Raw genomic sequence first — 17,842 nt, forward strand, 5'->3', positions numbered from 1 at the left:
CCTTGCATTGAATAATTCCCATAGACACTAATCATAGGGGTAATTGCCTAGGGGGTACGTAAATTTTGTTTTTCTTTTGCGCTTTTGTGGATACCATCAAAGATCGTACACTCATACGACCTTTGATATCATCACACTCTCGGCTTGCTATAAGCAAAATATCCCGCAAGAAAACGGCGTATGTCTCGATTTTTAGCGCTTTTTCGGCGACCTGTCGCGTAGACAATACTCTTAAAACTGGACTTAATTCGCGCGCGCTTGGAAAAGTTCCGAATCTGCACTTTTGACGGTGGAATTTGGGATTTTCGATGGATTTTTGGAGGAGACTAAAGGACTTCCCTGTGGTGAATGAGTGTTACCGTATGTGAAATGATGTGATTTGCGTGTGATGTGACTGTAGAACCAAAGATCGTACACTTCAGTGTACGATCTTTGGTAGAACGCACTGGCTGGTGATAAAGGACACTGGCAATTAAGTGACCGAATTCTGGTAGATGACCGAATGCACAGTATGTTTACCCCGACTTTGTACAAGGCGTGGGTCTGCCGCCTTTGACGGCCCCTCTCTAGTTTACATTTTTTTTCTGATTTAGTTCACACTTACTCTGCTACTGTATAAAACTCGTATGAACATGTACATTTAATAGCGATCAAAGCTGAGCTCAGTAGATTTCTGTGTTCGCTGACCCCAGTCATCCCATTCAGGTGCCTGGTTTTGTGTAGAACACAAGAGTCTGTGAGCCCATCAGCGCACGCTCTATTCATACCTCACACCCAATCGATATTTTCATTGTTCAAAGGCACATGTAGTTGACCATGGAGAGGGGATACATGCACCGCTTGACTGCTTTTACACAGGTGGATTTACAACCTGTCTGTTTTCTGTCGAAGGGCAAAAAAAAATCTCGTTTGGGGGGCATAAAAACACTCAGAAAATTGCGAAAGGAACGGGCTAAACCCTCGCGAAAATAGCAGCTATAACAGTACATGTTTTAAAGACCCTGTGGCATGGAGATATCATGAAGTGGAAAGGCTGACCTGGCTCTGATATATTTGAGAATCCCTGTAACAAATTGTGTACAGCTTTATCACTGATCTTTTTAAAGTACACATACATCTGAAGAATAGCGGACTCTAGTCAACCATTACCGATGCACATATTTGCTGATCTGTGCTATTTGCGATTTTCGAATGCACCCCCGGTGGCAGCAAATGGATAGGGGCACCCATGAATTTCTAAGCTTCTGGGTCTTAAACCACCCTTCAGCCAAGCCTCTGTACAGTAGCCACTCCTGATATACATACATGGTGGCCTTCATAGGAAGGTGACCACTATAGACAGGCAAGCAGCAAATTGCCTACTACATGTACAGTTGTACATCAAGCTTGACTGCACTACTATATAGTATTGCTTGAGTGAGAATGCAGAGATTTCTTTTTTTTCCCCCTCTCTCTATCTCTCTCTCTCCTTTTTCTTGTTTTTTTTTCCTTTTCTTTTCATTTAATGCACTCAAGACCCGGACAGAATTTGTAGGAAATATTGATGATTACTAGTACTGCATGTAGTTCCCAAAGTACGCTTGCTCTGTACTTTTTCTACAGGACAACACAGCAACTATGTAAATTCTGAAGATCTTCCATATTTGCATAATTATTGTCAATAAGAGCAATTGTTTTTCATTATACATGTCAAGAAACTGAAGAGAACAAACGTACAGTAAATACCCCCAACAACTTTTGTATGGCTTATCATAAAATCTCTACTGCTTCAGTTCCTGGTATTTGACTGTCACAAAAGTGAAAGGTCACAGACTGGCTCGCTGCGCAGCGAGTCCTTACCTTTTCCATGTACTGCGAGCAATTGTGGTTCTGTAATAACCTGGCTGATTCCTTCCTGTAGAAAGCCCCTGTCTGCTCCAAGCACTTTGTTTCAAAGAGGTCTTGATAAAGCTGCAGCGGTCGAAAAGGAAGGAAATCAAGATAGTTTACTGAGCGAGGTCACCTCATTTCTGAAAACCATGTGGCTATTGTGTCATCAAAACTTTACCCTAATACTTCCACAGTAAACAAGGCCTGGTAAACGAGTCCTGAGCTAAAACTGTTGAGAAGTAAGCTTTGCTGTTTGTCTTATTTGGGCATGCACCTCAAAAATATGTTTTCAATTTCCAGGACTATTCATAGGAAGTTTAATTTACATATACAGTGTATATCAGCAGCTTGCCAAGAAAGTGAACATACAATTGCTTTGGGAAACAAATTCTGATTACAATGTGATAGCTGCTAAAACTACACACATCTGTCGAAGGTCAGTTTCACTCTCTGGCGTATTTTTTCTTTAACCAACGTGATTTCCAGGGTAAGATATTCCTAAATCTGAAAATAACAAGACACTCGACACTTGCAGACGACAGTTCTAGACCACACACACACACACACACACACACACACACACACACACACACACACACACAAATAGAACAAAGAAATGCTGCATACTCTTATACTTTGTTTCTTAGATATAGCAACACAAAGGAAGTTTGCTGTTACCTTCAGTTGCTCTTTTTTCCTGTACTGTTCCACTTCTACCAGTGAGTTGATGACACTATGCAACACGGACTGCTGAGTATCCTCCCCGGCTCGATCCCTGCAAACAAATGTGAAACACAGCTTTCATCACAACCAAGATATTAACCCGTTGAGGACGGACTAATTTTGCTACAACATGTATTTCCCATAGACCCCTGCCCGAGTATACTCAGGACTTGTTCTCAATGGGTTAACTGATACTTTGCCAATGCCCTTCAAGTCCCAACATATACATGTCCAACAAGCAGTTACATGGATAAGAGATCATACATTCAGATATGTGGGAAATATTGTACACGAGATGCCTTGATGTCCATTTTCATTGACTCAAGAGAAAATCTTGAACATTTTGCAAAAGAGGATGACTGCAAAAAAGTGAGAGAGAAAACAGGAACTTTCGTCTATAACGTACTGCGAACTTGAAAATCATTTATAGATTTAGCTAATAAAAGGCTTTTTTAAAGCCCTGCGATCAAAACCATAATTTTGAATGAATGACAAAGAGCTCAGATAAAAGACATTTCCTTTTTCTATCTGGCTGTGAAACAAAAACAAAGTACACATACAATGAAAACAGAAATAGATAGATACAGCACCAAAACACAGAAATGTGATTTCTGAAATTTGATGGGTTAACATGAATGAAGCGTGCTTCATGTGAATGGTAGACTAGGTGGGAGAGTGAAACTATTCTTTGCTGCCCTCACCTGTGCATATCTCTTAGTAATAGCCCCTGCAGTTGAGTGTCTAGTGGCATAATCATTAGTCTCTTCCAGATGTCCAGGGCAAGCTGTATTCAATAAGAAAAACAAGAACAAAACAAAGACAGAAAATTGAGAAACAGTTCACTGTCAAGCACCTACATGAACAAGGATGTGCAAACTGGGCCACAACCAAACCTTACGACTTCTTGTATTTCTCAGACAGCATCTGCCATCAGGGCAGGCTATACACAGGAAACTTTCTGAAGGTTGGGGGAGGTGTGTGGGGAGGGTTAAGAGCAAATTTACACCTCATACCCCTATGCTCTGAACTTCATGAAGTTCATAAGTCTTTATATTACAGTGGGTTTTAAGCATCTAATTGATGTGTTAGGCTAGTTCATTTCTAAAAGTATATTGAGTGTATAACATTTGAAAAATGCATCATTCTGATTAATAGGAGGAGGGGCAGCTGTCTGTGCTGCCTCCCCCCCCCCCCCCCCCCCCCCCCATTCCTCCATATCACAATACAGTCCCATCTTATCAGAATTCTGATACACACTATGACAACTCTTCAAGTATTCAAATATTTAAACGCAGATGAGCTGTCTTATAGGGAATGGTGCACCCCGAGTGGTATATGTGACCCTGCATCACAAAACCAACAAAAAGTCACCAGACAAGGATTTTTAGTTGAGGGCAGATTCTGAAAGAGCAGACTTTAAGCTTTAAAATGATGTATAACTCAATACAAATGAACTCTCCTAACCTATCTAAATATTGGAAAGAAAGCACACACTCCTGAAAAGTGTTAACTGAGAAAAGAGGCTCTGAAGTACAGGGTCTATTCAAGCGCTTGAATCTTCACCTATCCGCACTGGCTGTGCGCTGAATGGGACAAAAAACAGGATGTAAACCATTGGAGCACCAACAATGAAGGGATTATCACATTAAGCTGAAATTGTGCATGCTTTATTTACACATTCTGTCCATGATTAATGCCAACTTTACCATTATCCTTTTTAAGTTATTACAGTTGAAAGTTAACGAGTGTGCATGGGGATTTTAAGAAATGAAAAGGGGACTCTCTAAGACACACCTTATCACACTACTCTACAAAAAAGTGCTCAAGAAAAACTGCTAAAAACACAATCTCCTCTTTGTTTTATGATCCCAAATTTTAGCACAATAAAGAAGAAGATTTGCTCTTTCAGAAAATATGAAAAACTAAAAATTGGGTAGGTTGAACCATTTCACCATTTCACCATTTTCAGTCCTCACACATAATCAATGCATGCGACTTTTTGTCGGTTTTGTGATGCACGGTCATATATGTCGTGTGTTCCGATTAAAATAAAAAGAAAGTGTTTTGATTGGGATTTAAAAAAAAAAGAAGAGGACAAAAAGCTGAACTGACCTCTCCAATGTCCATCAAGTCTTCTTCAGCAGTATCTGCATAGGTTCCAGTCCTAAATCTATCTGGATCACTTGTCTTCTGTTTCCTACTATGCTGGTTTAAGTACCTTGAATTTGAATAGAAAACCAAAACAATGAAATCATCTCTTTCAAATGTGATATATATTTTCCTTCATTGCAAACAAGAATATAAAGACAAAGAAGAAGAAACAATAAAACAAAACAAACACTTGAGTACAATCACATAAACACATTTTTCCAAAAGTGAGTAGTAGTTCCATTCTAACAGGCCAACCCTATGAAGATCAATTCCATCGGGTCAACCTTCTCTCCCCACACCACCAGGGCCCTATTTCACAAAAAAGTTGATATGATAGCAACTCTGGCTTGAATGGCAACTTCCAATTTCACATAGCAATGGCCAATCAGGAAGTTGCATTTTTCTTGTTACCATGACAATTGTCATTCCAGCAAGAGTTGCTATCATATCAACTTTCTATGAAATGGGGCCCTGGTCTGTAAACTTGTCTCTAAAAATGCTCATTCCCTGATGTTTCCTTCAGGTCAACTTTGAGACAAAGGTTGTTGGGGGTTGTTTTGTTTTTCAGTATTGTTGGGATAAAGTAGAGCATGTTCATTAAAACTTTTAACCATTTGCGTGCTCTGAGTGCCTGATCGGCACTGAAAACCCCATATCATTGTGCATGCTGTCTAAAGTCCCTGGCACAGAAAGGGTTCAACTGGAATGAAATGGACAGAGTAAAGCATACTTACGAGTAGAGCTGGTCCATGTAGCTGGCTCCTTTGCTGAACTGCTGCCAGAATTTGTGGTACAAGGACAGGAGATTCTCCTCAGCGTTGGCAACTTTCTGGAAATTTTGGGGCGAGATGGGGACAGACATCAACACTCTCTCTTCTCTTCTCTGTGTGCTCATTGATTCACCCAGCTTATCATAAAATCACGAGACCATTCCTTATTCAGAGACAGAAATTTGCACATCGATTCCTAACGCAAGATTTCACTTTCCGGTACCCAAATACAATTAGTAATATATTCATAAGCTAAGATGACATTACAGAAGGATCTTTATCTTAAAACGCCTTCAACATTTTGCAACAAAACATTTCAGAAGTTTGAGATACGAAATTTCCAATATTGTACTGCTGACCAAAATAAATAACAATGTCTTCTATCATATTTATTGCTAAATGAGTGCACTTATTCCAATTAACCATACGGGTCATTATCTCTCTAGGAATCTCAAACTTCACTCACAATTCTGAGACTGTTGACATGGTTTTCCAGGAAACACTTAGTCTCGCTGTACAGCCTCTCACTGTGAGGCTCTGGAAATGCCACACATAAGGCATAAACATCCCTGTGGTGATGTCAACATTAAGGAAAACAAGAGTCAATGTTAAGGAAGACAAAAGTCTAAATTACACAGTCACTATAGATCAAAGATCATTTCAGATCTGTACATTCCCCAGCAAAATGATTGTAAAAAATGTTTTGCACGACACGCATACATGTGATATAATACAATTTCAGTCCAATTTTTTTTTTTTTTTTAAAGAACTAAAAGCATCTTCATAGTGATAAGATATATCAGAAAACTTGAGACAGAAATTGCTTGTAGGGATTGCTTAATCTTACGGAAAAGGATATCATTTTCATACTAAATATTCAACACTGAGTTCTTTTAGTTTGAAAATTGCAACAATCCCTTGTACATAAAATAAATATCAATGCAATATTGAAGTCACATGCCAAGTATGGGCACTGCAATTCAATGTGTTTACTCAGATCAACCTGATGATCGAAATAAAACACAGATTTACTTAGACAAGCTGGGATCTAGAAATGGGGGTCTGCTTGGAAGACTCTTGAAGCATATTTGTGTACAAGTATTGAGAGAAATATGTTCTTTATTGGGAAATTTATGAGAAAACGCCTGGGTGAGGAGTACATGTGTAGGTAAGCCCCATCCTGAAAATCAGTTTATGTAAACACAAGAAGAGAAATGACCGGAACAGGACAGCGAGTGTTTGAGCAAAGTCTTATGAAAGCTGAGAAAAGTGTGATTTTTTTGAAGTTGTGATCAATCTAATACAAAGTGGCAAAACTGTGATGCCACACACAAGCTCACTCGCATTCGCTCTGTACTATAAAATCAGAACTTTCATTTTTCTACAAAGCAAATTTCCTTCATACAACTGCCCTTAATGCAGTCATTGTAATGGTTTTTTTTTCCTATTACACAACCCCTGCATGCGAAAAAATATATTCAGTCAACAATAAGGAAAAGTAGACAGATTTTTATGGACATGGCAAATGGAAGGTAAACTCACATGCTACATCACAGAGTTGCTAATACGTGCTTGAGTGATAAAAATTTCAAAGAAAAAAAAATCATAACTTCCCAACTTTTTATCAAAATTTGCCTGAACATCCACTGTCCAATTTCTGTATTTTTTCTGCTTTTATTCACACAACCTTCTTTTCAGGATGCACTTCCCCTTTAAGGAGAGGGGGGGGGGGGGGGGGGGGGAGTCTACAAAAGATCATGGGAAGGATACGAGAATCGGTCGTTCCATGTACACCGCTTGATGTCAGCCAGCTGAATGACAGCCTGCACGGTCTTGAGAAGGCGCTCCCACGTCTCCTCAAAGTTGACTATTCGCGGCTTCAGTGACATGCTGTCTGGCCTAACCAGATGGCAAAGGCAGCTGATGAGGACGTGTCTGAATTGTCAAAGAGATGAACGGAATAAATCAGGGCAAGTCCAAGATAAGGTCCCCTCAGAAGGCAAAATTTCATCTTTGCTCAATATTGACATATTTGGTATCATTTTGAAGCTTATGAGTTGAAGTTTTGATTTCCATGGAGGAAAAAATGATATTATGTAAATTTATGCAAATTTCAAGGGCTTCATTTGCATAAATGTAAAACACAGCGTTACGTATGGGACATTTATAAAAATTCATATTTATTCAAAGGAAAGCAAATGATATTTGATTAATATGTGGACATAAGAAGTTCATCAAATAGTTTAACTTGGTATGAAAATTTAGGGATTATGCAAATGATTATGCAAATTAGCTCGTGTCCTATCATGAAATGTCCCATACGTAACAAAATGAGGTCATTTTTTTAGGTTTTTTCTGAAATTGCTAAGGTTATTTGAATGCCCTTTTGGAAAGTTCTAATTTATTGTTTAGAGAAAATAAATACCATAGAAAAAAGAAAAAACAGTAAAAGAAATATTCTTTATTAGGCATTGAAATAATGTTACGTATGGGACAAATGCGTTACGTATGGGACATCCTCATATATATTGCATGTGAATGCATGTAGCTAGCTGGGAAGGTCTCTCAGTGCACAAATGGTCAATCATCCTGGAGAAAGCATCCCAACTTTGGAGCTACTTTTTTGAGTTATAGACACTTGAAACAATACATGTACTTGACTGAACAATTTTCAGAAAGGGGGAGGGGAAGATGGCAAAGTACACAATGAAAATCAGCATTAAAGGGATGGTATAGTTTTTGTAGAAATAAAATGGGGATTCAGTTTTCAACATTTTATGAGATGACTGGAAACCAACAATATGAATTACTAAAAAGCATACAATTCTAAGACTAGAGGAATTCAAAGTTAATTTGATGGAGATCCAATTTGAAATGGTTGTGATATTAAAAAAAAAATAAAATAAAGTAAAATGATTTTTTTTTAAAAAAATTGCAAGTGATACACAAATTGTCCTTATTCAGTTTTCAATAGTAGCCACAACAAAATTCATGGGTATACATACTGAGGTGTGACTCAAATCAATGACCTGACTGCTAGACAGACATCATACATCTACTCGATTACTGGAATTCCACGCAGCAGGTATTGCTTATCTATCAAGATTAATATTTCTTGTGTCAAGTTGTTTTTTATTGAAACTAAATGGCAAACTGCCCTTCATCAATGGAAGTAAACACTTTAAAATATTCATTTTTTAGGTAGTAACTATCCTGATTAAAATAGGGCATACATACTCAGGTTGGTCATAAATAATATAGAATATGATTGAGTATGATTATGATGGTAAATTATTTGGGGGATGTTGTTCCCTTGACAATCTGGATCAGTATTTGAGTAATTTCAACTGATTCCACCTCAATAATTAAATGCAAAAATTTGGTTATGGGTATTTTGCAAAATTATTTTGCAAAATACCCATAAACATGGTTCTCCACACACTGAACGAATGGGGGACAAAGGGCATGCATACTCAGGTTGGTCATAAAAATATGAAAATATGATTGAATATGACTATGATGATGAATATTTGGGGAATATTGTTTCCTTGACAATCTGGATCAGTATTTGAGTAGTTTCAACTGATTTTACTTCAATAATTATGCAAAATACCCATAAACATGGTTCTCCACACACTAAATGAATGGGGGACAAAGTGTCCCATACGTAACTGTCCCATACGTAACACGTCATGTCTCTCTTTAATTAGAACCTGTAATTAGAGCCTTTTGCCTAATGACATGAAACTTACCTGTGATAATCTTGAGTGTTGTGACTTTCATCACAGTGAGTTACAAGTTGTAGAATGAAATACTTTCAGAGAGTTTTGAGGTTGAAAAAAATGTTCAAAAAAACAAAATTTTTCTGGTCCCATACGTAACGGCACATATTTTCTCTTCTAGAATATAATTGTCAAGGTCATTTTTTGCAATTTTTTACATGATTATACTTCTCCTAGATATCAATCACCATGATAAAGTTCAATATGATCAAAGGCCATTAACACTATTTTTCAGGTCATAAAAGTCTCTGAATGTCCCATACGTAACGTGCGTGTTATCTTGGACTTGCCCATCAATGATGTGGACTGCTTCAATTACAAGTGTACATGTAAGCAAAGAGTATGTTCCAAATATCTCGCATTAACCCTTATACTGTATATAGCAAATATTAGCAAACAGTAACAAGTTGAGGTACATACAACCAGTATTGGGTCGACACGCATGGCAATTCTATTTCCCTGATGGTTATCAAAATGATAAAAGCCAGACATGATTTTTGCCACTGCAAAAATATGTGCTAATAAGACTGTACCTATTTGCCAGATTACAACAAAACCTAAATTGTGACCCCTCAAATGATTACATGTAGATTGACCATTAAATATCAATGCTTTGGTACAACCAGTGGCTCCTCATGTTTCAAGCAAAGAAATAAGTATGTTCCTCATTGCTACAAACTCATCAGTCTTGGGCTTTCAATACATCAACACACATGAAGTGGTAAATCCTGAAGATAAATCTGGGTGTGACAATCAACAACACCCTTACTTACTACAATCAAACATTTTTTTTTAAAGAATTAAGCAAGATTGCTTGATATTGGTATGAGATGGCAATGTTTTGATGCTGTTTCACAACATCAAATGTGACTTTAAGTATACATGGTCACAATCCCTATTAGTCATGTAAACAATAGATTGGGTACTATGAATCCATGGTCTGGAGCCCACTAAAAAAACAAAGATGAAGGCATTATAATATACAAAATGCAATACAGAGAAATTCTGTATGGACTCTTTCCACAAGAGAAGGAATAGATTATAGAACAGATCTTACTGGATGGATGTCCACGACATAAAACCCAACCAGCTACTTTCTTCTTGAGTCACAATATACTGCATGCTTGCATTATCTGTCAATGATCCCGTCAACATCAGTATGACTAGAGAACTGAACCTAGCACTACTAAGCTATTGCACTATTTCCACAAGCATTATTATCTTGATATTCTTGAGGAAAAAAAAAAGTCGTGACTGGACATGAAACGGTCAAAAAGTAACATTGTTTCTTGTTGTAATATGACACAAACTCTATACTACCAGTTCAGGTGAAGGTTCAATGGCATTTATTTCAAGCAAATAATTCCTACATTGTATAAGTACAAGCACAATATGAAACGTGCAATCAATTGAAAAAAAAAAACTGGATGCACATCTAAAGAAGTACACATTTTGTACAAGTGACAAGTGTGCCCTTAACAACATATTTAAATTATTATGATATTCCAAAATCTATAATATCAGTAAATAGAAATACAAAACAAAGGTAAGGACAAGGACAAAAACAGAGACTGAGTCTCTCAGAGACATACATGCAGACAGACAAAAACAGAAACAACTAGTACTTACGTAACTAGAGTAACTGCGGCAGTAAGCGGCCGTGCAGCCGTTCGCGGCAGGTACAACATACACGGTAATATACCGCTTAACACAGCATTGCACTGTTACATGCACACCACCATACTAACACACTAGCAATCAACAAAAACCAACCGATAAAATGGGCACGATCTCTGACGAAAGTGAAATTTTCTCACTTAAATGACAACATATCACATCCAAAATAAAATTTTCGGTACTTCTTAACAATTAAGAAATAATGGTCCAAGAAACTTGATTTTTTGTCGTTTTTCCGATGCTCATGGATTTTGAAAACATACATGTATCCTCACATAAAATAGAACTTTCGCGAGCCGATGTGGGCCGCCATTTTTGTTCGGAAAGTGGATGTTACCATCGAAAAAATTCAGAAAAACACGAGAAAGACATCAACAACACCACCAGAATTGTGATCTTGTTTGCGGCCAATGCATGTGTGCCCGCTATTTTCACGTGCTTTCGCAATGGGAATTGGCGCTTACGCAATGTTCGCGAGACATGTGAAGGCGTTCAGCTAAAGATCGCGGAGCACGCGCATATTGCATAGGGATTGTACATCGTGCCGCAAGCAGAAATACTACGTCGCATATCGCCCTTATCGGCGAAAATTGTGCCGGGTTTTGCCCTGGTAAATCATGAAAACTGGGTTGGTCAATGGTAAATTTCTTTTATGAAAACAATTGCATTAATGAATAATCTTGTCTATGATAAATGAAATGGTTGAAAATAATTTGCCTGATTTGTTTACAAGTTGGAAAAACCCTTAACAATGCTTAAACTGCCGCAAACGGGATATTTTACTCTATTCTAGACCTATAGTTATACCAACACTGAGATGACACTATTGACAGGGACATTAACTTCAAGCAAGTTACAATATAAGAATCTAATAATACTAGAGTAAAATATCCCGTTTGCGGCAGTTTAAGCATTGTTAAGGGTTTTTCCAACTTGTAAACAAATCAGGCAAATTATTTTCAACCATTTCATATATCATAGACAAGATTATTAATTAACGCAATTGTTTTCATAAAAGAAATTTACCATTGACCAACGCAGTTTTCATGATTTACCAGGGCAAAACCCGGCACAATTTTCGCCGATAAGGGCGATATGCGACGTAGTATTTCTGCTTGCGGCACGATGTACAATCCCTATGCAATACGCGCGTGCTCCGCGATCTGTAGCTGAACGCCTTCACATGTCTCGCGAACATTGCGTAAGCGCCAATTCCCATTGCGAAAGCACGTGAAAATAGCGGGCGCACATGCATTGGCCGCAAACAAAATCGCAAATCTGGCGGTGTTGTTGATGTCTTTCTCGTGTTTTTCCCAATTTTTTTCGATGGTAACATCCACTTTCCGAAATAAATGGCGGCCCACATCGGCTCGCGAAAGTTGTATTTTACGTGAGGATATGTTTTCAAAATCTACGAACATCGAGAAAACGACAAAAAATCCAGTTTCTTGGACCATTGTTTCTTAACTGTAATGTTAAGAAGTACCGAAAATTTCATTTTGGATGCGATAAGTTGTCATTTAGGTGAGAAAATTTCACTTTCGTCAGAGATCGTGCCCATTTTATCGGTTGGTTTTTGTTGATTGCTAGTGTGTTAGTATATGTGTAGTGTGCATGTAACAGTGCAGTGCTGTGTTTAGCGGTATATTACCATGTATGCTGTACCTGCCGCAAACGGCTGCAAGGCCGCATACTGCCGTATTTACTCTATACGGACACATTGGACCAAACAAACGTGCAATACAGGGGATTACTTAGGGTATAAAGAGAATGGAAAATGGGAGACAGCCATCTGGCAGTAAAGTAATAAATCACATGCAGCTAGAGTGACACTGAGAGCAAGATGTTAAAAAAAAAAAAAATGACATGCATTCACAACAACGCCATATCACTACAATTATCAGCCACACACTAAGTTAGACCTAGACTCCGAGAGTGGTCTAGGCTAGTCATAAAAAAAAAAGTATAGACCAAGTAGATCTAGACAACAGAATTACACAGAGTTAACACGGAGTTAACATGGCAGCCTTGCTACTGTAGGTCTACCTACTACTACTAGTTTTACTAAGGGCTTCTACATTTACTCTTGGTATGACGGACGATATCGCAGTCTTGACGCAGATGCGATTAGATACCTTGCACAGTTTGACAACCCTACTCAGATAGTAGTAGATGGGACTACACACGAAAGGCCGGTCGACGCCTTCATTGAATAAGCCTCTTGGGATATTACACATGTAACAACATTACCTGTCACAACTTCACACTTCTGTCTTTTGCCAGTAATCTTCAGTTTATCCCAAAGTTGAAATATATCGCCACAACTGAAGTAAGATGATTATATAATCCGGCTTCTCATCTGATTTCTAATCTAACACCAGACCTGTGCTGTGGTGCAACTTTGGCAACTTTCTATGAAACTGACCACCGGTAAAACTGGAGATGGCGCTGTAATAATTATTCTTTCCGTCCACAGTCGGTCAGTCATTATTCTTCATTCAGTCTTGTCCAAAGAAGTACAAGAAGACTCTTTGGTCTTGTCTCCGGTAAAGTTACAATCTTGTTTAAAATTCAGACAGAATGTCGTGATGGATCCTACAGACATGAGAGAAATAAACGCTAGTTGTATTTTCTTAATGTTACTGTTGTTCTTCTTGAAAATTATACTTTTGATGACTGTGTCGATGGTTATCAAAATAATGATGCGGCACCATAGTGGTGATCCCGGTGGTCTCGGTGGTGAGGTGGTTTGTGGTGATAATGATGGTGGGTGTTCGTTATTATTACGAAGGTTCGTTAAATACGAAATTGAAATAAGCTTCGTTATTAATTCCAAAACACACAAATTCCGTCTACCTAGATGTTCGTTTACGATGTTATGATCCGAAAATTAAATATGGTTCGTTAATCCGAAAATATGTGACGTTATTCCACAGGTTCATATTAATCCGAAAAATGAAAAAAGAAAAGATTCATTATTCCACAGGTTCGTTAATTGTATTTTGTTTTCGGATTGAATGAAACCAAAGCCCAAAGAGATTAATGTGGATTTAGTGAAAGCAACATTAAAGGACAAGTTCACCTTCATATACATGTGGAATGAGTGATGCAGCATTTGGAACACATCAGTGAAAGTTTGGGGAAAGTCGGACAATCCGTTCACAAGTTATGAATTTTTAAAGTGTCTGCACAGTCACTGCTGGATGAGAAGACTACTACAGTGTATGATGTCACATACGTACAACAATATAAGGAAAATAACTAAAAATATGTGAAATTTTCGTTACATTATAAAGAAAATTTCACATATTTTTAGTTTTTTTTACAAAAAAAAGTGCACATGTCCTCGACTCATCACTGACGTATGTTAAGGGTAATATAATTCCCCCTGTCTTCTGAAAGAGGCAAGTCAAGCGTTCTTTTATCATGCGAGAAAAGTAAAAATATGTTGAATTTTCTTTCTGTTTTCTATCAATGTCGTTGTACACATGTGACATCACAAGCTGTAGTAGTCTTCTCATCAAGCAGTGTCTGAGCAGAAACTTCAAAAATGCATAACTTTTGAAGGGGTAGTCAAATTTTCCTCAAACTCTCACTGATGTATTCTACCAATATTGCTGCATTCACCCTATTCACATGTCTATATGAAGGTGGACTTGTCCTTTAAAGTTTGAGGAAAATCGGACAATCAATATAAAAGTAATAATGAAGAGTTTGTTCGCAAATACCGATAAGTCCACATTTGCCAAATGGAGATATTATTTGCGATTAAATGTCAAGAAAAATAAAGAGAATAGTAAGAAAAATGTTGCTTCTTTTGACCATAACTTCAAAAATGTACCTTTTAGTGACCAATATATCAGAAAAAAGGTATTATTTTGTATTTTATGACAGAGACCGTACTTCAAAATCTTCAAAAATGGACTTATCGGTTTTTGCGAACAAACTCTTCGTATATGAATTGTAAAAGTTTTGGTGTTGGAATTACTGGACAAGAAGACTACTTGAGTTTATAACATCATGAGTGGACAACGATATAAAGAAAATATGACGAAAATTCAACATGCTTTCACTTTTCTAGCGTAATGATAGAGCACTTGACTAACCGCTTTTAAAAAGCAGGGGGAGTATACCCTTAACATTATTATGTTACTCAGTATCAAGTTGATGGAATGTGCAATTTTAATGAAAAATGAGTTTTTGTTGAATGCGCTTTATATTTTTTTATATTGTTGCCCACATGTGATGTCACGAACTCTAATAGTCTCCTTATCCAGTCATTATAACACCAACACTTTGATGTAAGAACTTTTGCATCGATTGTTCGATTTTCCTCACACTTTCACTGATGTGTTCTACTAATGTTTCAGTTTCAGTTTCAGTAAGTTTTACTTCTCCACCTGTACATAACAATATCAAACATAATCATTCACAAGTCATGAAAATACAAACAAAATTTCACATTACAAGTATATAATCATAATGAAATAATACATGACTTTCATTACAGATCTTTAAGTGTACAGGTGGGGGAGACCGTTATCAATAAGCAAATCGCTTGACTTGGACAACGGCCTCTGATTATATCAACTTCAACTATATTTTTCATTTCCATTAGATAAACAGGGAAAATTATATACAATGCATTAAAAGAACATATTTGTAACGATTAAAAAAAAAACGTACATGTGATCACGAGTGACAACATAAATTCATTTTCTAAGGTATATTATGCAAAATACAAGGATTGGAATAGAAATGGAGGGTCCCACTAAAAAGCAAAGCTTGCAGGGTATATGGGACCCTCGGAAAATACATAAGAGAACAAATGATGACAATATATGCCTTGTTACATTTTTTTAGAACTATATAGGAACGGAATGTTGCTGCTTTCACTCAGTCCACATTGCTCTTTGGGTTTTGGTTTCCTTTAACGAGCCTCCGGAATAACGCACCTTTCTTCAGCGTGTAAAGGACTATTTCAGGAATAACGAATCTTCGGAATAACGAACATTGTTTCATTTTCGACTAACGAACCTTTGGAATAACGAACTAAAACGGGTGGTGGTGGAGGTGGTTCACTGGTGGATGATCTTGTATGGATAGTAGATGCTGGGGGTGGAGACGAAGATCTCAACTTTTTGTCGCTGCAAAATCAGCTTTCTTTATCTAGAACATTATACTTCTTTCACAAGCTTTCCTATGATTCTTAATTACTATGGACAGTCTAAAGATTCATTAAAGTTATCCACTTTAGAAGTTCTGTAAATTAAAACTATAAGTCATCCCTTGAACTGGATTGCAACACTACTAAACACAGTCATTATATCTTCCTTATACAATCAATATCTTGAAGTTCTTATTGCTTCATATTCGTCTCCTCGAAGCAGATTTTCGAGTGAAAACTTGAATTATCTTTGGCAGAATTTCCTCATACAATCTGTGTGATTACTATAGTAGATGTCATTGTAAAGTTACACGAAATGAAATCATATCCCCTTGAGGACCCCCCCCCCCCCTCCTTTCCACCATCAACGTTATTACAAAGTAGGATGACCTTTTACACAGTATGTCATTCCATCGGGTATTGTTGTGACAGGGAATCTTCTGGGTTTTGTCTCTTGGTGTCCCCGTCTACCCCCCCCCCCCCCCCCCCCCCCCCCCCCGCCGAGCATAACGTGATCGGCCTATACGTACCCTTCCTTTCCAGTGGCGCTCGAAAACTAATGCTCATAACCTTTTGTTTGCCCAACATTGAGTTTGATACACCTTAATTGCCAAGCTTTTCCATCAGCACTCAGTTAATCCCTCTTAACTTGACATCTATAGCACACTCAAAGGTGTTTAGCAATCAATGTGCCTCAGCCAGCATCATGAAGGACACAGTGACACATGGGAGATAAGGGGGATTAGGTAATCTCTATTCTTCAGCGATGGATTTTCAACAATTTAGGAGAAGAAATCATCAATGCAGCGGATTTGCCGGTAGGAGAAGAACGGCGTATCAATAGTAAAGGGTAATCTGGTTACTGGACAGGTTAGTCAATTCATTGCTTTGTTTACGCCGATGTAGGGCAATTTGTCAATCAGTTTGCAATAGGATCAAACTTGTTTTGAATTACGTATAGTTGGCATATACTTCTCACGTGAAACTATGGGACACAGTGTCCTCACAACTCTACAGGACTGGTGTACCTCAATAATTCGCTTGATTCGTTTTGACATTTTTTTGTGTGCATGTGTGCATGTGTACGTGTCGATGCAGCTGTTATGTCTCATTTGAATGAACTTGCTCAAAGTCACCACCACCATGCCAGTTCTGCGTACATATAAAACGGAGAAAAATATTCTAATTTCAGTGAGCTAACCCGGGAACTATACCCAGTGGCGGATCCAGAGGGGGCGCAACCGGCGCACGCCCCCTTTATTTCTCGTTAAAAACAAAAGAAATAAAAAGAAAAAAACATGACATGAAACCCGGAAGTGGCACCAGAAATATTAGTCACGCCCCCCCCCCCCCCCCGCAGGGGCGGATCTAGCTTTTTATAAAGGGGGGGGGGGGTTGGGGCGGTATGCGAGGGAGCGTAGCGAGCGAGGGGGGAGGGTGTGGGAGGGGGTGTCCCCCTCGCACAGTAGGGAGAATTTTTGAAAATCTGTGTGTGAAAATGGCGTTTTCCTGTATTTAAAACTCCACTATTTTTGGTATAGAGGTCATTGCCAAATTAAAAATTACAAGTTTAAAAAAAAGATAAGATTTAAACAAAGAATGGTCCCCGGATTTTTTTTTTTTTTTTTTTTTTTGGGGGGGGGGGGGGTTGCAACCCCCCCCCCCTCTAGATCCGCTTCAGCCCCCCCCCCCCCCTTTACAGA

General features: G+C 38.1%; 1 protein-coding gene across 1 annotated transcript in view; it reads right to left on the bottom strand.

Moving 5' to 3' along the window:
* The window catches only part of LOC139713164 (cullin-2-like), a gene marked incomplete at its 3' end in the record, with an annotated part of 33,437 nt that extends 20,071 nt beyond the window's left edge, over window positions 1-13,366 (bottom strand). The window contains exons 1-8 of the mRNA XM_071624913.1: window positions 13,223-13,366; window positions 7,284-7,448; window positions 5,980-6,082; window positions 5,478-5,572; window positions 4,705-4,810; window positions 3,294-3,376; window positions 2,548-2,644; window positions 1,840-1,950 (exon numbers count right to left, since the gene is read on the bottom strand). Of these exons, the coding sequence (XP_071481014.1) occupies window positions 1,840-1,950; window positions 2,548-2,644; window positions 3,294-3,376; window positions 4,705-4,810; window positions 5,478-5,572; window positions 5,980-6,082; window positions 7,284-7,402 (714 nt within the window). The remainder of the gene's footprint in view (window positions 1-1,839; window positions 1,951-2,547; window positions 2,645-3,293; window positions 3,377-4,704; window positions 4,811-5,477; window positions 5,573-5,979; window positions 6,083-7,283; window positions 7,449-13,222) is intronic.
* Between the last annotated feature and the right edge of the window lie 4,476 nt (window positions 13,367-17,842).

Source organism: Diadema antillarum, unplaced genomic scaffold (genome assembly GCF_040938485.1).
Source record: "Diadema antillarum isolate AM-2024a unplaced genomic scaffold, OU_Dant_1.0 seq00001919_RagTag, whole genome shotgun sequence".
Lineage (NCBI taxonomy): Eukaryota > Metazoa > Echinodermata > Echinoidea > Diadematoida > Diadematidae > Diadema > Diadema antillarum.